The sequence below is a fragment of the Larimichthys crocea genome, chromosome I, assembly GCF_000972845.2.
Source record: "Larimichthys crocea isolate SSNF chromosome I, L_crocea_2.0, whole genome shotgun sequence".
NCBI classification, from domain to species: Eukaryota; Metazoa; Chordata; class Actinopteri; family Sciaenidae; genus Larimichthys; species Larimichthys crocea.
Window position 1 is genome coordinate 16554171 of NC_040011.1, and position 20600 is coordinate 16574770.

The window sequence follows — 20600 nt, forward strand, 5'->3', positions numbered from 1 at the left end:
ATTAGTTTGTTGATTTATTGCATTTAATTACTGTAGTGTCATGGATTTATTTCTTTAGTTCTTGCCAAACTCTTTTACTGAAACTACTGTATTCCACTGAGGAGTGATACACTTTATTCTATAGCCCCTGTAAAATCACAACTTGTCTGTACAACTGTGTTTTTGGATGTATTAAACAAACAGGATGTGGTGTGTTAATGAGAGAGCTTGTTCTGTTCTGAACTTCCTCAACTTATACAAACAGTTGAACTTTTTCTCACCCTGCCAGCCTCCGCAAAAACTCAAATAAAGGGAAGTGCCCACAAGACCTGGAAGAAATAGAAACACATAGACACATCATGTAATTGAAAAACATCCGAACCCCAGTATAAATTCAAATTGTTTGTAACATTTTGTAATGTCTTCATCTGAATAATGACAGTCAAAAATAGATTAGATTCCAGAAAAAACTATCAACAAACTCTTCTATAGAACACTGTGTACACTATGTACTTCCTATGTCCTTCAGCAGGGTAGTGTTGTCTCAGTTCAAGTTTGTCTGTTGCACGCTGAATTTTTTCCCTCCTCGGCTGAATTGCAGGAGGAGCCTTCTTGTGACAAAAACGCCACAAAATGAATATATGTTTCTATATATATTAAACATATGTACAACTTTCATTTGTATATTTGTTGCTGTGGAATTTACCTGGTGGCTTCTCACAATTCATATTGACATAACTAACAGTGTGAATGCATTTATGGACTCAAACTATCAAGTGTACGTATGGAAGTATGTGAATAGAGACTCAGCAGTATTCATTCAACTTCATTTCACTACATATTTTACCCCTGGTCATCAAGCCAGGGGCCCTGAAACCTAGTTCAAGTAATATAAACCTATACCTCAGAGACCATACACAGGTATGCTGAGTGTACACTTTTAATTCAGTTTGTGTATACCCACATCTAAATCCTTCTGATGCACTTAATTCTGCAGTGTTCAGCAAGAAGCAATTTTTTTTTAATCTGGGAGGGCTAAGGCATGGTGTAGTTGTGAGCATAAGGAGTAAGGATTAAGGAACGCTTATACATAATTATGTAATTGTCTCACTTGTAATGATCCTTACTCCCTGAAGTCAAGCAGCAGAAGTTAATTGACACATTTAAATACAACTGGGCCATTTTGGATTAACTAATTATGTAAGTGTTATATGTCACTGTTTATAACACAGGGCATTGGTCCTATGCTTGAGGTACTACTTCAAATAAAATTGGGGGGCATTATTGAAGAATAAGCCCCCTTCATGAAGCACTGCTACACAACTGAAGAGACCTTTAGTTATAGAAATATAGAATTCACTAACAAGGACCACACCTGTACAGATCAAGTTTAAACATGTGTATTACAAGTAACATTTGTGAAGCATGGGTGATATGCTGTGGAGAGGGTTTAGGGAAGGAGGGTTAGAGGGGTTGAGGGATGGAGGGATGAGGGTCGGAGGATGAGGGATGTTAGGATGGAGGGAGGAAGGGATAAGGGGAGGAAAGGTGAGAGGGATGAGGGATGCGAGGATGAGGGGTAGGGGGAGGAGGCAGGACCATCGGTAGAGTGGTCCTGAGGTTGACGGGTGGACAGAAGGGATCCCGGAGAGAACCTAAAAGGGATGGAGACACTGAGTGGGGGAACTGTCTCTCTGTGACTCTACGGATTAGAGCCCCCTGGTTCCTGGGTGAGAATGGAGACGAGAAAAAGGAAGACAAACAAAAAAGAGGGTTTGGGGGGGTGGGGATGTGACAGCGGAGTCAAAGAAGGAGTAGACGGAAAAGGAGTGCTTAAATACATGGAGAACAGAAATGGGATAAGTATGAGGTGTGGCCCTTATTCCTGAACCTAGTTATAAAAAACTCCATTGTATATAACCACTGGAAAAAGGTGTCGTAGACAAATGGTTTTAATTTATTATTATTTATCGTATATCAGCAGAGATGTACTTGAAATGTCAGGAAAAAACATGTTGCAACACCAAGGCACGTGAACCACTAAGACAATCTCTTGAGGAGAAGCTACAGGATTGGAGCACTGATGGAAAGGGGTCCAGTTAAAACCCTTACACACAGTTGCAGGTATTATTAGTCCTGGTCTAGGACAGGCTCACCAAAGCTAGGGCAAATGTCAATCAAGTCTGTCACAGTCTGTCCAAACAAAAATGTGTTGACGTTGCACATTCTTTTAGAGGCATGAAGCCGAGCTGGTTTAAGCTGCTTCTTCAAGTGTCAGCCAGAGACAATAGACTCTTTTCCAAAGACACCGTGTACGCAAACGCCCACTGCTGGTGTCTGGAAGCCGGCCAGTATAGAAGCTGAGCACTTTGAGATTAAGACCCTTGTTCAAGGGCACCTCAGCGGTGGTAACGAAGGCAGGAGCAAGCACTGCTCTCTCACTTTCTCTACTGCGACTTATCTCGAACACAGGCCCACTTTCCAAATTTGTGATCACAGGAAATCATTTTAATTTGATTTGAACATGAACAAATTGAAACATATCATATTTTGAGCAGTTAACAGTCTAGTAATGGAGATCCAAGTGTTTATGTTTAGAACAATGCAATTACTTGGCATTCGATATGACAGAGGAATTAGTCCTCTGTGGATTGTTGATTATCTTTAATTGAAAGACGTGACAGGAGAGATAAATCATGCTGAAAATAAAACATTCTTGTTTCTATGCTCTGAATTTAACATTGTTTGGAATGTTCAGTCTCTGGTGAAGTATGTACCTTTAAATCAACTAACAGAAGCACATTATGATAACAACAAGTGTAGTTTAGTCCACGTTGAGAGGACGGACAGTGAACATGATTTTATTTTTCCATCACGACTTGCTTTGTGTGCTAATGAAACACCGTGGTCTTTTATTCTCAATACGAGGAAAATCATTTTGTTCTGTTACACAGTTGAACAATGGCAGAAGCAGAACGGACAAACACACTCACACACTACATTCCTTTTTTTCATATTCATGTATAACACTTGCTTTTGTTCTGTCCGGCTGAGGTGTTAAGCTCAACTAGGAGCCATTGTCACGCAGATTTATTCGTTAAAAAGTTGCTCGAGGAACACGTTTATGCACGTGTTTGCACGTGCATTACTCTGTCCTGGACATTCATACAAGGAACTAGAAACATGGCATCAGCAACACAAATAAAAACTTGTCCAACCACTTTGATGCAAACAACAACCAGATAAGAACACTGGCCGTGTTCTGTGATTCTAAAGAGATTATGAGAAAACTGTGAAGATATGTCAAATACCAAGTCTGATCATTGTTGCTTTATGTGAGAGAGTCCTCCACCCATTTTAAGTTCCTGATTGAGTAAGTAAATTAGATCCCATGTGCCTCCCTTCTTCTTTCACTCTGACTTGCTGGTAGTCACTTCCCAAACCACAGCCTGGTGCTTGCAAGCTGCTGTTTCAGGTAAGACTGGGTGTATATTCACTGTGCGGGGCGATATTTTACAAATGTATTCTGGAGATTTTTTTTTTACTCTCAAAAATTAATCTCTATTCTAACTTTTCTTAACAAAGGCAGATCCCAGTCTCCTAAAGTGTCTGATTGATTGTGATTTTTTTGGGAAGGTTGTTCTTTTCGACCTCTGCTTCATCTCATTTGTTGAAAAGTGTGTGGATATAATAATCTGACATAATAAAAAAAAAAAGCAAGAATATTTGATGCTTTTAGAAGCAAGCTGTTAAGACAAATACTATGTATTGAAAATTCTTTAGCTGTAACACAGCTAAAGAAAGATGTAATGCTTTTGTGTATTGTGTTTTGGGATGGACATTTAGTTGAGACGGTGAACTGAAGCGCTGCTGTCTTAGTATGTACAATCAGTGTTTTGTTGTTATTGGCGCTTCTTACCCACACTGCTAGTCACATGTCTTCAATTTGATCAGCTCAGTCTGTTCTTAGATGCGTTCAGAGCTGTTGCTCACACACAGAACATGCTTTTCAAGTTCAAGCAACATTACCAAAAGCACAGGGACGAATTAGTTTGATGTTTTTCATTCCTCTGCGACTGATGTAAGTGAGAAAAAACAGTATGTGACCGCCATGGCACTAATACTGTAATGTTAAAACAGTATCTAGAAATGCAATCACTTCAGTGTTTCAAAAAGTGCTTTTCCATCTGCAAAAAAACAAACATGTATATGCATATTCAATATGTCATATCATATTCAAAATGTTTACAAAGACGGTAGGGTGGGCCTTTAATATCAGCCTAATTCAATCATGTGGTCATGTGGTTTCTCCTACAGCACAGTCAGCTCTTTCACAGGTCACAAAAGCAGGAACCCCCGACCCAGGAAAGTGCTACAAAGTACATTTACTCAAGTACTGTAGTTCAGTACAAGTTTGAGTATTTCCTATTGTTCATATTGATTTCATATTTAAATATATATGATGAGCTCATAAAATAAAAAGACGTTGTTGAAGGTTAAATCAGTTTTCAAACTTTAATGGCTGAAAATTAAAAAGCAGCACCTAGTTGGCCCCATGTCACATTTATGATGTCTAAGTATATGAGTCACAGAGTGTTAAAGGTGCTTTTATGTTTGATGATTTAAGTATTTTCTGTTGATAATAGCGTATTTTTACACGAATGCACTGGTATAATCAGAGTACTAAAGGTTTGACTTCATTGTGGATCTTTTCACATTGTTACATTGTTTGGAAAATGATTAAAAAACTACACACACAGCCAAAATCTCCAACTGTCTTCATCGTGGAGAGTAGGAGTAAGTTAAGGAGAAGTCACTGGCATAAGTAATATGTGTTGCTGAGGTATGAGCTTCATCTATGAGTCAGATAAATGAAGAACAAGGAACCAGTAAATTGTGAAAAAATCCTCGATTTACCAATTGTCAAACATTCATTGCAGAACAACAAACATGACAACTACACAGAAGCAGAAACTTGCTGGTTCGTGGTCATGGCCATAAAAAAAGATATCCTTTTTATCTCCCGACAGTCAGGATGTTCTTTAGCTGTTGGCTGGCTCTGGGGGCTTTGATCCCTGCGACCTTAAGCATCAATCCCGGGGTAAAGGTAGAACTAACAAGAAAAGGCCTTGAATATGGTAAGCTTTGCAGCACCAGATCTCCCTTTCAGTTAAAATGCAACGATCTCCACAGAATTTCATCATTAAAATTTGATGTTCTTTTGCTAGGCAGGCAACTGGGGATGGTTTCAATCCAGAGGAAACTCAAAACCATCAAAATCCCAGATTTCTCAGGGTCACAGTCGGTGGCTCCCATAGGCAAAGTCCAGTACAGCCTGTCAAAGTAAGAATCAAACACTCCAGTGAATTCTGTTGGAAACTTGGATACTTAAGGTGGTATTTTTACCCCCAAGTACCTTTACAAACAAGCATGTTGTTTCTTCCAGTATGCAAATAGACAATGTGCAATTACCACAGTCTGCGCTGGATCTGGTGCCAGGGTCTGGTGTCAGACTGTCTATTAGTAACGCCTTCATCAGCCTACATGGAAACTGGAGGGTTAAGTACCTCAAAATAATGTGAGTGAGAAAAGATTTCATCCTCATCTCAGGTTAGTGATATTTTCACTGCAGAACTGAGTGACTCCTCTCTCTAAACAGAAAGGACAGTGGCACTTTTGATTTGAAGGTGAGCGGACTCTCCATCACTACAACCATTGCTACTAAGAGTGACGAGACAGGCCGGCCAGTGGTCAGTACTGTCAACTGTTCGGCCACTGTCAACAGTGCGACCATCAAATTCCACCATGGAGCCAGGTAAAAGAAACACAGGAGTGTTTCTTTTGCACCATTGTTTGAACCTATGCATTTTTACAATGGCAGGCTTGACATACTGCAGTCTCCCTTAATTCCTGTGTCTGCTTTATGTTTCAGCTGGCTGTACAATCTCTTCAAGAAATTCGTTAGTAAAGCTTTGCGACAAGCAATGGAGAAAAAGGTGAGGGCAAACCATCCTTTATTTGTCCCTTGGTATTTACATCCTTAATTTAAGTAAAATACTAGAAAGTGAAAGTACTTCATACTCAAACAAAAATACAAATCAGTATTATAAGATAAATACTGTACTATAAGTATTAAAAGAAAGTAAGTGTTATGATATTATTAGATTGTTAATATTGATGTATTAATGTATAATCTCCATTTGCTGGTTGAGCTAGTTTTATTTACCTTTTCTTGTACAGCTTGGTAGTTTAGTCAAGTACTTCCCGACCTATCGGGAGCCCTCCAAAGGGTAACCAGATACATCTGAGGGACTGTGAGATGATAAACCCTTAGATCCAGAAGTTTTGGACCCTACACTCTTCCATAAGTGGGTCGAAAATGACAATGTATTTTTATACCACTTTTGTCATTTTGATTAAAAATAATCATTTGTATTATATTTTGTATTATATTTAGGTCCACACAAGAATGATTTCATGAATGTATTTTTCACTTTAAACATTTTTAAAACATTTTGAAAATTGGAAAAGAAAATTACTCAGCAAAAGAACAATGTCAACATCCATTTTTTTTGTGTGCGTATGTGTGTGTGTGTGTGTGTGTGTGTGTGTGTGTGTGTGTAAAGTGGGCAAATTTGATAAGAAATGATAAGAAACACATACTCTTTCACACAATAGTCATGAATGACACACACACAGACATAAAGTGTTTTGTCCCTACTTCTTTTATAATACGATAAATTTGCCTTACACAAACCTTTCCTTGACACACATTTATCTGAATTAATGCATCTGCACTCTGAATCAAACACAAACCTTCTTACAGTTCAATTATCTCTCTTAATTTTTTGTGAAATATCCTGTGTTGTCATACCTTTTGCAAGATACTGCACTATTTCACACTTTTTATACACAGAAAGATCTGTGTTTTTAGGCTCACTTGGTAAACAAATTACCAAACCTGTCTGAGATTGATGTCAGTGTCATCTAAACAGACAGGGGAAGACGCATAATTGAAAACTTTCACTGAAAAACTAAAAAATCAAATGTTTGTTTAATTGAAATCGTATTTGCTTAATCATTTGTAACACTGTATAAAGAAGTCTAGAGGTGAAATCTGTCTTTAGTGGAACTGCTACAACAACTAGCAGATATCTGAAACATGTGATGGAGCCTCAGCTAGTCACACTCTTTTTATGTAAGAGCTCACAAGCCAAAATTCTATTCTTTGTCACAATGTATTTTATTTTATAAACTTATTAAGTGTGTTTTATGTTAAGTGTTATTTGGTAAAGTAACTAGTTAGTTGTCAGATAAAAGTAGTGGAGTAAAAAGTGCAATTGAACACTGTATTTTCCAAACAGTTTCATTTGTGCAAACACTCTTCTCCGGTGATACTGGATTGTTTCAGTTTGCTAGTGAGCATCCTGATTAACTCGCTTGCAGTCAAAATATGCAATAAGTTTATGTTTAACAATTTATTTTTGTTGTTCTCCGATGCAATGAGTCAATGAGTGATTGTGTGCAGATCTTAGGAGAGTCCTTTGGACTGAATCTAGCTAGAAAAACTAAGAAGTTAGGACAGAGAAGAATTAAGGTATGTTTTTGGTATTCTTTTTCTGTGGCACTTACAGCCACTTTAGATAACATAAGTCATATGATAGGAAGTGCTCACAGAGATTACAAGGACAACAAAATCCGTATCACTTACACGCTTTTCTAATTTCATTAACTAATCAAAAAAAGAGGTAACTGGACAAAACATTCTTCAAGAAAGTTCTTTTCTTGGCTTTTGGTTTGATTCTGAAGCATTCTGTATCTACTTTTAATCATTGTTTTCTCCAGTCAGGAATCACTGTGTGACAGTGAGCGTCAACCAGACTTTCCCTGTTCTTTGTTGTTTCAGATGTGCCCTCTGGTGGCTAATGCAGTAAATGATATGAACCCTTATTTGAAAACTCTCAACGGTAAAACACTCTCTCTTTATGTCACATATTTTGATGTTTTATTGATGCTGAATATTTGAGAGACTTTCTACCCTACTGCAGTTGTAGCCAAAGTGGACCAGTATGCAGAGATTGAATACTCCATGGTGTCATCGCCCACAATTGCTAATTCTTCCGTTGACTTGAGCTTGAAGGTAATTCTATATCACTATAAGGTACATTTTATATATACCTGAAGCTTCAGTTTGCCTATAAAGGAAAAGACAGTAGTGGTAATGGCACAACTCTTTTGTCTCTGCTGTTTCTTTGTTAATTAGGGCGAATTTTACAACATCGGGAAGCATCAGGAGCCTCCATTCTCCCCCACAGCCTTTTCCATGCCGCCTGAGGTCAACAACATGTTGTACATCGGCCTGTCCGCCTTTACCACCAACTCTGCAGCCTTTGTCTACAACAAAGCTGGAGCCCTGAGCCTTTACATCACAGATGACATGGTGAGCTTTATCCTCCAATTACCATCATGGATCTCCTTTCATGATGCCACACTGACCTACAATCTTTCTCTCACAATAGCTCCCTAAAAGCTCTCCCATCCGACTCAACACCAGAACGTTCGGAGTCGTCATCCCGCAGGTGACGAGTGCTTTTCACATTTCACTGATTTTATAAGGAGCGTCACATTCACAGGCAACCTTTCAGCTATATGTGTCGGTGTATCTTCAGATTGCCAAGCTTTTCCCAGGTCTGATGATGAAACTGCTGGTGAAGACAGTGAAAACCCCCGTCATCACTTTTGAACCCAGCAATGTGACAGTTCAGGCAACTGCCTCGGTGACAGCATACGCTATCCAATCCAACGGCACCCTTACCCCTCTCTTTGTCCTGAACTTGGTAGGTTACACCTCTGTCAAGATAAAGAGCCATTTGTGTGGTTTGGAAAAGCAATAAAGAAAACATTCTTACCTCTTTGCAGGATGCCAGTGTCAGCGCCCAAGTATTTGTCAGTGGAATGCGGCTGGCTGGAGCTGTCACCCTCAACAAGTGAGTCAGTAAAAAGTAAAACAAAATCAGTAATTCCTCTCAGAAGAGAAAAATGGAGTCAAAAGGTCCTCGCAAAGATGAACATCACTGTCTAATTTTGCCTAATTTTCACAGCATGGAACTGACCTTGGGGACAAGTTATGTGGGAGAGTTTCAGGTGAGAGCTGCATTTTAAAATGAGTCACAGTGTGTACCAACAGTACCGAGCTAAAAGACTAACTCCAACCCGAACTCTGCAGGTCAAAGCCCTTCACAGCATCTTCCAGATGGTCCTCAAAGTGGTAGTGATACCTAAGCTGAATGGTGAGTTCTTGCATTTTCAGTTTGTACTCTTGTCGTGTCATGTCATTATATGCTCCACTGACAGACTTCAGCTGATTCAGAAATAAATCTTAAAAGAGCTATATAAAACAGAAAAGAGAGGTCAAGCTTCCTGCAACTTAAAAAAAAAAACAGCCATTATCAGGCAAATGTCTCTTAAAGCTGACTGTACATGAACTCCACACCACCAAACGGTGGACAGAAACAAGTAGCGACTACCAGGTATTTCCCCCAGGACCTGGAAGAGGTAAAACGAGAGGGAATATTGGACTCACATTCACCAGGTGAGCAGAGATGGGACTACAAATAAATTATAACATTGCTCCATAACTGCTGGATGTGTAAATAAGCAGATGTTTGCTTAAAAGTTCATATCCACTTAAAAGTTGATAATATGTCACTGTTGTGTTTCACAACTTGTTTCTGCTGCCCCCAAGTGGTGAAAAAGAAATCAGTGATTGCAGCTTTCTGACCTGGTCACCCTTTAAAAACAGCTTTGTATTTATTGACGTCATACTTGTATAACCTCCTTGTACACCGCTAAATTGCTGTCACTACATTTTTATCACGTTTCATATCTATTTATGTTTATTCAATTTAGAATTTACAATAGACTGCACCACTTGTCCTCGTAATGTTCATTTTTCTTTTGTGTTGTCCTTTTCATGTTTATTTATTTCATGATTATCTTTTTGGAACACACTTTGAGCTGCATTTCATGCATGAATCCTTTGCAATAACAATTTAACATAAACCCCCTGCTAAAAATATTATTAGAATGTTTGCCACGTATGATTTTTGTGACTAGTTTATCTACATTTTTGCTTTCTAGCTCAACTTGCAAAAGGATACCCACTTCCTACACTTGGAAAGATGAAGCTTGTGAACACTCAGCTTCAGGTCCTAAAGGTCAGAGACTGAATATTATTTCTAAAACTGCAAGCTTTTGAGTGTTTATTATGTGACAGGGATTTTAAATGAGGCCAGATAACTTCGTAGAAAACATGAAATGTCCAGATGATTAACTACTTGTTGTTGTGCTGTATTTTTCTCTAGGACTACATGCTGATTGGGACAGATGTTCAGTTCAAAGACTGAATGGCATTTCCCCAGAATTCATATCTGCCACCAAGAACACATGAAGATATAATCACAGTATGAGTACTGACTACCTGACAGAAATTTCACAGGAAAAATGATATATGATGTATGATTATTACCTCTCCTATCAGCCTGAGAAAGGTGTAACAGATATCCTGATTTGATCATTTTACTTTTTTTCTATCAGCTTTCTTTTCTTTTCTTTTTTTAATGTGGAGTGAAGTCGTGTCCTAACAGGACACAGTCTGCTGCAGGACAGGCTTTGCATCTTTTTTTTTATTTTTTATAATAACACACTCCTTCCAAAGCCGATCACAGCACTTTCTGCTGCTGACTTTGGACAAATTCTTTCTCAAAGTTTTGGACTTTGAAGCTCAGAGAGTGATTCTACAAATGTGCTGATCCACGAGCTTTTACTGTGGTTTGGATAGTCCCTTAAAAAAAAAAAAAAGCCAAGACATCAATCAAGCACTACTTCAGACAAAAACCAATCAGTCACAGTATTCTGTATTAAACAAACACACCCCAAACAGTGTCCAGTATTTTCAGCAGTTTAATGTATTGTACATACACATTGTATAAATAACATTTATAGGTTTTTAATGGCACATCAGAGTCCAGTGCGACAGGAAGACGGACAAAATGCAAAAGAAAAGTAGTAGTTTTTTTTCCTGTTGTGTCACCATTAGATGCTCGTGGGCATGTTTCAATCATGGCTGCGTCTGTTGACACATCAAACTGCTGTCTGGACAGTCTCATAGTGTTTCGCTGGGTCTCCGAGGGAGCTGTGACTGATGGCTCGGCCTCTCAGGCTCTGAGAGTTGGCCGACGAAATCTATGTCAAAAACACAAAACGTCAGAGTGAACGAGCGACAGCAGAAAGTGTCAGATGATGTCTTTTCTTGCCTATATTTGGACCTTTTTTTTGGTGTCTCACAGCTCCATTGACATGATTTTATTAAAGGAGTGCCTACATCTGAACATCTGGGATAGATTTTTTTAACACTTCCAAACCTGAGTAACTCCTTTAACTGATGAAAAACTTTATCAACATAATTTGAAACTAACTCTTGGTTTTTTTTAGGGTGATAATAACCTTATACATTTTAGAAATTTTATATTTAACATTTAGTCTTATGTATTTTTCTCGAACATTAAGACTTCATGACTAAATATGCAACAGTCAATGTTTAAAACACATAATGAGGTATTATTGATCATTATTATTATTATTATTATTATTATTGAGAGTTTATGAACACTACAAATCCTGATTGGAGCAGGCAAATATGTGACATGACTTTTCTTCCCGCTGAGCCACGCCCACCTTGAACCAGTGAATAGAACAGAGGAAAAAAGAAAAATGGAAATCTCTATGAGCCAAACCTTCACCTACCTTCACCAGCACATAGTCTCCAGCATTGACCGGTGCCGTGTCGGAGTCTTCAGGCTGAACAGCAACATCTTCTTTAGGGAAAATCACTTTCATGTTGCCGTCAGTTCTCCCACACAGGTCCTTGGCAGATCTTTTACTTTCCTGCATCAAAAGATGAGCGGTGTTAGCCTGATAACGAGTTAACCAACAGTAAACCAGTACAGGACTACTACTTTTAACCATGGTGGGAAATGTTGCTAATTACTGATTTAATTTCTGCATTTCCACAAATCCAATCAACCCTCTCCCTCGTATAAACCAGTCTAAGAGTGTAGAGTCATGCTAAAAACAATCAAACATCATCTCCCACGATACTTTTCTCAAAAATAAGCCAGGGCGATGTCAATCTATTCTGTCTTTGAGTCAACATCCTATAATATAATCCTATAACAATAATAATAATAATAATAATAATAATAATAATAATAATAATAATAATATCTTAATCTTAAAAAATAGTAAAAAATAAAAATAGTAAATTTATAATAATAATAATAATAATAATAATAATAATAATAATAATGCGTTGATGTGTCAGTCATGCGTGCAGTACTCACTCCCTCCACCAGGACAAGCTCCGTGCTGCCAACGAGAGCGCCGTTGACCTTTGCAGCTTCCTCTCTGAATACGCTGATACACTCCTCCAGCCTCTGCTGCTTCACCTCTGCCGGCACGTCGTCTTGTAGCCGATGGAAGGCGTGGGTTTTCTGAGAGAGGAAAGCACGAGGGCAACAGCAAGAGAGGTTTAAATTAAGATCTTTGAGGAGACTGAAAAGAACAATTACTGAAGAATTGTATAGAGCTTATGGTCATGTTCTTGGTCAAGAACTTGTCAAGTCTACCTAATTAGTATTCAAAAGTTCGCAAAGTGATTACACAGGGTAGATTCATATTTCTATTTACTCTGACGTTCATGGGATGTTTATTTAAATCTACGGTTAACTTGTCATGTCTTTATGAAGCCACCTGCCACTCGCCGGGCTGACGCTCTCTCCATACTAATGTCCACACTGTAGTCATCTTTGTTGCACTCTAGAATTGAAGTTATAGGGATGGCTTTTCATCATTGTGGTCTGCTTTGAGATTCTACCAGTCGATTCCAGCGTCTAAGCTGAACAATAAATCTGTTTGAGATGGCACTAACCAGGGAGACAGTGGACAGAAAGAAAATGCCCAGAGCATGCTGAGTTACGATGACATTAACGCTGTATCTGCCGGCACGAGTAGTGTTGATGTCGGGTTAGCTAACATGCAACATCCTCCGTAACTTTACATCGCAAAGTTTAATCCAGGCAGCAATGAAAAAAATGATATGATAAAAACTTAAAAAGGCATCACGTATGAAGATACCCAACAACAATCGAGCAGGCAAGAGAACCATCTCTTCGTCTAATAACACGTACAGTCTCTTTATTCTCTTCACAGAGTCGTCTAGCAGGAAGAGATTTATTTTCTTACTTTTAGGCCAGTCTAAGTTTTTTTAATATTTAAATTGTTTAATCAAAATAAAAAAATCTAAATTCTGGCAAACATTTGTCATCCCTACTTTGCTTCAGTCATTATCGGCCCTGCTGGTGCGACTTCTTTAATCCAAGCCATGAGCTTTCCTGCACTTAACCACGTCACAGAGTTAACTTTCTCTGCACATTCTCTGGTAGTGTTCTTGTCAACGTACATGGCTCATTCATTTCTAACACACTGAATGATTTGCGGTGTAACAAACGACAAACACACACAAGACCTCACCTTTCTCATGCTGTAGGCGAACAGGAACCCGACATTGTAGCCCACCTCTCTGATCAGAGACAGAGTCTGCTGGTGGTCGTCCTCGGTTTCGCCACAGAAGCCCGAGATGAAGTCACTGCTGAGGCTCACCTCTGACACACAAGACACGTCAAACCATGTCAAACACAGAAAACACACACACACACACACACCTCATCAAGGCTTTAAAGCCACAGTCATTTTATTGGAATAAACTCGTTCCATTCTTGGAGATTAAAGGAAATGAAACCTGTTTTTTTGCAGCGTACCTGGGATGATTGTCTTGATGTTCCTCACAAGATCAAAGTAGGCCTCTCTCGTGTAGCTGCAAAAGATAAAAGACTACACTTGACTACGACTGAACTGCTATGACGGGTGACTTACTTTGCCGAAAAAAAAAAAAAGCAGAGTGCTGTCTTACCCACGGCGCATTGCTTTCAGGATCTTGCTGCTTCCACTCTGGGCTGGAAGGTGGATCTGCTGACAAATATTCTTTCGCTCCGCAATCAGATGCAAAACCTGCAAACACCAGCACACAGAGCAGGTCAGGCAGGCTCAACCAGCCCCATTTAAGACAGGAAAAACACGGATGTGCATGTTTAACAGCCTTGTTTAAAAGTGAGTGAAGTGTATCGTGTACCTCGTCAGGAAAATCCTTGGGATGAGGGGAAGTGAATCTGATCCTCATGTCGGGATCGATGCACGATACTCTGTCCAGAAGGTCGGAGAAGCGCAGACCTCCCTGTTTGGTCCTGTAGACGGTCTTAAACCCCCGACTGAGCTGGGTCAGGTCTGAGCCACAGAACTGTTCTTCTGACGTGTCCCTGTAGCTGTTTACGTTCTGACCCAGCAAAGTCACCTCCTTCACACCCTGAGCCGAAACATCCACAACACACACTAGTTAGGAAGAGAAGTATTTAGTATTCTACACACACATACACATTCGTTTTCAGAGTAACTTACCTGGTCAGACAGCATACGGACTTCCTCAAGTATGGAGCTGACGGGTCGACTTCTTTCTCTCCCTCGGGTGAAGGGAACGATGCAGTAACTGCACATGTTGTCACAGCCTCGCATGATGGACCTGCCAGCACAAGGAGCGCACACAGAGTCATGTAGAAATGAGACCAACAGAAGGTGACGTGACAAAGAACCAGAACTGCTCTGAACAACTCACACAAAAGCACTGTGTCCCTGAGGAGCATGCTGGACGGGCATGACGTCAGCGTAGGTCTCCTCTAACGACAGCAACACGTTGCTCGCCTGTTGACCTCCTTCGGCTATGGTCAAGAGGCGGGGAAGGTCCCGGTAGGCGTCTGGACCAGCGAGAACATCTACCAGCTTCTCCCGCTCCAAAATCTCCACCTTCAGCCTCTCTGCCATGCAGCCTGGACAAACACACAACATTTAATTCACCTTTGTTCACCTCCGTGAAGACGCGCGTGGACACGAGTGACCCAACTTACCTAAAATCCCGATTTTCATCGGCGTGCAGGTCTTCAGCCGCCTCTTCTTCATAGCTGTTAGTTGTTGTAGGCGATTCCATATTGTTTGTTCAGCCTTTTCTCTGTTGAGAGAAGAGCCAGTGCATCAGATCGTGTGGCCAATGTTTGGAAGCAGCAGCAGGTTTTCATTTTGAAGTATCACTTTGGAGGGTTTGTGACATTTTCTTACCTTATGGAGCAGGTTACAAGAAGGACAACGTCTGCCTGAAATCACAACCATTCTGTTAGTGAACTGTTTTGATACAAACAATGTTCAAATGGTGTAAAGAGGAGCTCTGCCGTACCTCGCTCAGATCAGCCGTGCGCTGATATCCCTTCCTCTGCAGAATGGACCAGGCGATCTCTGTGTCGTTCACGTTCATTTGGCATCCATACGTTTCAAAATACACTGAAACATGAAGTGGAAACAGAGACTTAACATTTGTCCCACACAACAATCAAAATCAACCTTTATGTCTGTGTCTGACCTTTTCTTGAATTGCCCATGTGCAGCTCCTCAGACAGATAGCTGTGTGTGTCACAGTCTTGTCCATCTGCAGCAGGAGTCTTTGGGACTGAAACTCCTTTGAGGAAATCCTGGAAACTTGGACCAGAGGATATGTGGGACTTGAACTTCCTCTCTCTTGAAGTAACACTGCTTTTAGCCACATTGGAGCAGTATCTGGGTCGGATCCAGTGTTGGGAAATTGTAAACAAGGGTCTTAAAGTCCTGAAGTAGTCCATGCTTAGGTCAGTTAGCGAGCTACAAGAGCAAAGACTTTGCAGCTACCTGTCGGACTGAGCTCTACCTTACTTACTTTTATCCTTCTTATCAGCCAACATGCTGTCCCTTGTGTATCTTAATGGGTTATCACTGTTTAGCTGCGTTGGGTAAATGTCATTCAAGGCGCTCATGCCGTGTGTAGCCAAAGATGTTTCAACATCAAGAGAAGTGTCACTCCACTCCGAAGTAACGCCACAGAAACCTGCAAAAGGCGCCAAGCTGTCTGAAATATAAACGTCTCTCGGTAATAATAGTCTTGGGAACGGATTTGGAAACTCTCCCTTATAGAAACTCATGTACGATAAATATCATGAAGGATATCTGTGTTTGAACTCAGGTGCACGCGCGTCCAACAGAGTTATTATTGTTGTTGACCTCACAAACATGGCGCCCGGAGATAATTCACTAACTCACACGGACAATTTTAATTTTAGACTGTTCGGGTAACTATGAAGGACATGACAGAAAAAAAAACAAAAAACATTGTTGGGTAATTAAAACCGTGTTTGACCTCTCAGCGAAGACGGAAGTAGACAACAGAGAACTGTCTTGAATCGTGATGGTCCGTTAGCAAAATGTGTCCAACCTTCACGGTCCGTCTGAAAACATCACGTTCCGCGCGTCGACGTTTTTTTTAAATTAATTAATCACCAAAATCTTTCATCAGTCTTAAAGTGGAACACTTATTAGTGAGAGACAGAATTTTACGTGTTGTTTTCATGTTATGGAGAAAAATATCCAAGAATATGGAGTGGGGGGTAGCACAATAAATAAATAAATACACAAATAAATAAGCAGTTTATTATCCTATTATCCTCATAGAAATCATCCCAGTGACAGAATGTTAATTAATTCATGTATTAATGTCTCATTATCACAAGAAACACTGTGCGTATGTCTGCTGTTACTCCATCTGTATCACCAGCTGTTCAATACAATGTGTGCACAACATAAACCTTTAACACAATACAGTCTGTCACCATGCAATACATGAGAGTTCATGAAACTTAATGTCAGGCTTTAAAATGTGTCACAGGGCTATTTATTTAAATGAATTATAGTTTATGAGGCAGAAATGTGTTGGGGATTTTTATTTTTAAAATAAAAAAGATTTTTAAAGACATTCCTGTTCCTGTTACTTTTGTCTATAGATGTGTCTGTATTTCCTTGAGCAATCACACTGGATGTTTTATGTTTCATTTGCATTATGGATATGTAAGATAGAGATGATAATATAATGGTTCTAAAAAAAATCACATCACATTTAATGTTCTCTACTTTAAATCATATCTCATCCTATCATATAGATTTGTTTTGAATTGTTTGCTTACAATCATTTGTTTTTCTTTTATTGGTGTAACATGCAGTAACATACTAACCATTTGTTGTCATTTTTGGCATTTCTGTGTTAAATTAATGGTGACTCTAATAAAGCAAAGGAGAGAGCAAGCAGATAGCTCAGTGCAGAGAGAGAGAGAGAGAGAGAGAGAGAGAGAGAGAGAGAGAGATGTGGGAGTGACTGGGAGCCACAGGTTCAGTATAAACTGACCATGGATGCAGGGATAACAAACAGTACTGTTTCTTTTGTTCTTGTTTTCCCGGCAGTGAGAGATGATGAGAGGAGTGGAGGGCTCCAAATAAAGAGGAACTGAAGAGACGCTCAGAATTCACCCTAAATATCAAGGTAACTCTTATACCACATGTGTAAATGTAATTTACATTTTTTTTAAAACAAAAAACATTTTATATGTTCATGTTTTCCATACATCTGTGCCTGCTGCAACTTCAGTGCCTTCTGCAGAGTGATGAGGCTTGTTGAGGGGAACTGTGGTTTCAGCTTTTTTTTTTTTCCTTCAATGTAATTTCTACCCTTGTCATTTATTCTGGCTGTCCGTTCTTCTCCAGAACAAGCTGTGAGGATGGAGAAATCTGCACTGCTGCTGTTTTGTTGCCTGGTCATGTCTCTATCAGGCTCCCCGCTCTACCCATCCATCAGGTGAGTCCGAACACGTTTACTGAAACACTTCATGTTGTCTTCATTTACACTGCGGGCTATTTTTAAAGTTATCTCAATCCTTTGTGACCAGTCCACTCAGCTCAGTGATTTGTAGACACCTGATGACGGCAGCAAAAACGCTGAAAAAGTGGATGGAAGGTATTATATCCTGACAAATGATAAATAATAAAAGCACACAAAATACACTGCATAGATTTTCTGTATCATTAGATGTTGCTAAGCTTCGGAGAACAACTGAAATGTTTAGAGAGCTTCACAAGTGAAATGAAAAAACATCAAGTTGTCTTCATATTTACAAGCAGATAATGGACATGTGTAATAAGATGCACAACACTGATTCAAGTGGATGGCCATATCCATGCACAGAGCATATGATGTTTTAAACCTTTCACCATTTACTTTGCATGTCAAAGCTGTGCCCTCTGCACTTGTTATGCTAAAAAGGGTCAAGATGTCTGCCTTAGTCACCATGTTACATCGGCGCAGCACCTTAATCACAGTGTCCTCTCACAAAGCAGCAGAATATATACAGAATATATCATGTGTGTTTTAACATTTCATTTTTGCAGATTTAATTAAAAAAAAAATCACCAACACAACTCAGTCTGAATACAGAATACATTCACATCAGTGTGCTTTCATGTGTGTGGAGCTATTCAAACACAACACTCTACATTTATTTAGCCGATGTGGATGTTTCTCAGGTTCGGTCAGAGGGATACATCCATCCTGATGACATCCTCTATCAAGAATCCAGCAGAGCAGTTAGAGGAAGAGACGAGTCCCCCCAGTGAGCGAGCAGAGTTACGGTCAGTTTGTTAATAATCTACAAGACGTTCAAAAAAATGTGGGACCCTGTTCTGCAAATGCTCCAAAGAAAAGACTAGTGTGTCAATACGGAATACCTGTGACCTTTTATTATTTACATACTAAATGAGCTGATTCTGTTCATGTTCTATTTGCGTGTTTTTGAAAACAATAAACATATATATAAAAAAATAAAATAATAATCTACAAGACGGCTTAAAGGGTCAGTTCACCTCTAATGCTGATTGTTTTTTAATTGTTTTTTAGCTCGTTTGTTAAGCAGTAATTCCAAAACTCGAAGGATATCTGTAACTAACGCTCCACTTTCTGATTTCAGCACAGGACGCCACGCTGATGCCATCTTTACAAACAGTTACAGAAAAGTCCTGGGCCAAATCTCTGCCAGGAAGTTCCTGCAGACGATCATGGGCAAGCGGCTGGGGTAGGTAGCACAAGAGGAGTGATGTAACCTCAATAACAAATGCTGTGTGTTTGCAGATTACCAACAGGAACATACATAATCCAACATAAATGAATGTTTTGCTTCCACAGAGACGACAGTGAGAGCTATGTGAAACGACAGTCAGATATATATGAAGGGACGTATAAAGATGAGGTTACATCCATCCAGAGCAATCAGAGATACAGAGGAGTGCATGGGAACATCATGAGGCCCAGGTAAATAAGTACCACACATAAACACACACCCACATGCACAGCAGGGAGCTCCTAGTTCTGATGGATACATTTAGATATACAAACCTGACTCATTGAGTGTCAATGACATGACATAACACTAACCCGAGTCTTTCCTCTTCACAGACTGCTGAGTTGATTGATGGACAAATGAAGGCTCCTTGCCGCTGCACTATTCATTGCCATCACTGCTTGTTTTCTTATACCTCCAATCTGTTCTCTACAGATGATACAGAACAGATAATATAATGTCATTTTTGTATTGCCATTAAAGCTGTGAAGAAAACCTACAGACCAGCTAATTAATGTGAAAAAAAGGGCACTGAGCAACTTTAAGTTACACTGTGTGGTCTTGCTTTAACAGATACGATGATAACCTTTGCTCGAGTGGCCTCTGATATACCGATATTGAGGAATGGTATTAATGAAATTATGAACAGCATGTAATTTTTAAGTCAAGACTCTAAGACTCATATGCCTAAATAAGCAGTACAAAATGTGAAAGTTAATACTTCTGCTTCACCCTTCAGAGGCAAATATATTATATATACAGTATATATTTACAACACTAAATCAATCTATACAGTTTTGGATCTCTGTCAAAAGCTGTCTCAAACAAAAGATTGTTTTCAACTTGTCTTAATTAATAATTAATTAATTATTATTATGTGATGTCAAATAGTATTATTCTTCAGGTGAAACGAATAACAGGCGGGATTCATCAAAGCTGGCAGCAGATAGAGCTTTCATTATCTTGACAGACAAACAAAGTCATCCACGGAAAGACTGTTTTCCAGTCTCAAAGCATCTCCTTTTATACTTTTCACTGTTATACGTCAACGACATAAGTCCTGCCCATCCTTTAACTTTCATTCACCCAAAATGGTGTAAACAGCTGCCAGGTGTTCAGGTTACTCCAGGACATACACCTGGCAAAACTTCTCTCTGTCCTGTTTTGTTCAGCCTTCGTATCAGTAAAGTCACAGACCTCTGGGCCTACTGTATTAGGTCAAGAGATTTCTCTTTTTTACTCTACTTGTACAAAATTACACCATTAAAACTTAGCTTGCTTTACTGGGGCCTCTGATTAAAGGCATGACATTGTATACCACAACAGATATTACTGGGTAGATCTTATACACAATACATGTAGAGCAAGACTATATAATTAAATAAATAACTAATCACAATTTATTGACACATACTGAATCATAATATATAGTAG

The 20600-nt window shown here is 39.4% G+C and overlaps 3 protein-coding genes across 5 annotated transcripts; 2 read left to right on the forward strand and 1 right to left on the reverse strand.

Annotated features, from left to right (window-relative positions):
• Window positions 1-3305: 3305 nt before the first annotated feature.
• On the forward strand, window positions 3306-10918 carry LOC104934020 (bactericidal permeability-increasing protein). Its single transcript, XM_010749579.3, has 16 exons — window positions 3306-3454; window positions 5010-5117; window positions 5208-5322; window positions 5426-5557; window positions 5639-5794; window positions 5912-5975; window positions 7886-7946; window positions 8028-8119; window positions 8243-8419; window positions 8499-8558; window positions 8649-8816; window positions 8899-8966; window positions 9081-9123; window positions 9206-9269; window positions 10120-10196; window positions 10344-10918. The coding sequence occupies exons 2-16, from the start codon at window positions 5015-5017 to the stop codon at window positions 10383-10385; spliced, it is 1422 nt and encodes a 473-aa protein (XP_010747881.1). The 5' UTR covers window positions 3306-3454; window positions 5010-5014; the 3' UTR covers window positions 10386-10918.
• Window positions 10632-16967, reverse strand: cdk5rap1 (CDK5 regulatory subunit associated protein 1). Of its 3 annotated transcripts, XM_019267313.2 has the most exons (13): window positions 15560-16959; window positions 15377-15480; window positions 15262-15296; window positions 15054-15154; window positions 14765-14975; window positions 14551-14671; window positions 14228-14458; window positions 14009-14106; window positions 13857-13912; window positions 13570-13700; window positions 12381-12530; window positions 11785-11925; window positions 10632-11223 (listed from the first exon to the last, which is right to left on the reverse strand). In XM_019267313.2, exons 1-13 carry the CDS (start codon window positions 15813-15815, stop codon window positions 11122-11124), a joined length of 1737 nt encoding a protein of 578 aa, XP_019122858.1. In that variant the 5' UTR covers window positions 15816-16959; the 3' UTR covers window positions 10632-11121. The 3 variants fall into 3 exon arrangements, with proteins under 3 accessions (XP_019122858.1, XP_027137351.1, XP_027137347.1); XM_027281550.1 differs by lacking the exon at window positions 10632-11223 and having other exon boundaries at window positions 11785-12262; window positions 12347-12530; window positions 15560-16967; XM_027281546.1 differs by lacking the exon at window positions 10632-11223 and having other exon boundaries at window positions 11785-12263; window positions 12342-12530; window positions 15560-16967.
• Window positions 16968-17294: 327 nt separating this feature from the next.
• Window positions 17295-19648, forward strand: ghrh (growth hormone releasing hormone). The gene is made up of 6 exons (XM_019267271.2): window positions 17295-17539; window positions 17761-17851; window positions 18577-18681; window positions 19017-19121; window positions 19232-19357; window positions 19502-19648. The coding sequence occupies exons 2-6, from the start codon at window positions 17775-17777 to the stop codon at window positions 19512-19514; spliced, it is 426 nt and encodes a 141-aa protein (XP_019122816.1). The 5' UTR covers window positions 17295-17539; window positions 17761-17774; the 3' UTR covers window positions 19515-19648.
• Window positions 19649-20600: the final 952 nt, after the last annotated feature.

Excerpts from the sequence above, each read along its gene's own strand:
- LOC104934020 (XM_010749579.3), top strand. The coding sequence starts at position 5,015 with ATGTTCTTTAGCTGTTGGCTGGCTCTGGGGGCTTTGATCCCTGCGACC. Across the intron at positions 8,120-8,242 it reads CCGTTGACTTGAGCTTGAAG|GGCGAATTTTACAACATCGG; the intron begins GTAATTCTATAT and ends TTTGTTAATTAG. Across the intron at positions 8,817-8,898 it reads CTCTCTTTGTCCTGAACTTG|GATGCCAGTGTCAGCGCCCA; the intron begins GTAGGTTACACC and ends ACCTCTTTGCAG.
- cdk5rap1 (XM_019267313.2), bottom strand. The coding sequence starts at position 15,815 with ATGGACTACTTCAGGACTTTAAGACCCTTGTTTACAATTTCCCAACAC. Across the intron at positions 13,913-14,008 it reads CTGAAAGCAATGCGCCGTGG|CTACACGAGAGAGGCCTACT; the intron begins GTAAGACAGCAC and ends TATCTTTTGCAG. Across the intron at positions 11,224-11,784 it reads GAGACTATGTGCTGGTGAAG|ATTTCGTCGGCCAACTCTCA; the intron begins GTAGGTGAAGGT and ends TTTTTGACATAG.
- ghrh (XM_019267271.2), top strand. The coding sequence starts at position 17,775 with ATGGAGAAATCTGCACTGCTGCTGTTTTGTTGCCTGGTCATGTCTCTA. Across the intron at positions 18,682-19,016 it reads AGTGAGCGAGCAGAGTTACG|CACAGGACGCCACGCTGATG; the intron begins GTCAGTTTGTTA and ends TTCTGATTTCAG. Across the intron at positions 19,122-19,231 it reads ATCATGGGCAAGCGGCTGGG|AGACGACAGTGAGAGCTATG; the intron begins GTAGGTAGCACA and ends TTGCTTCCACAG.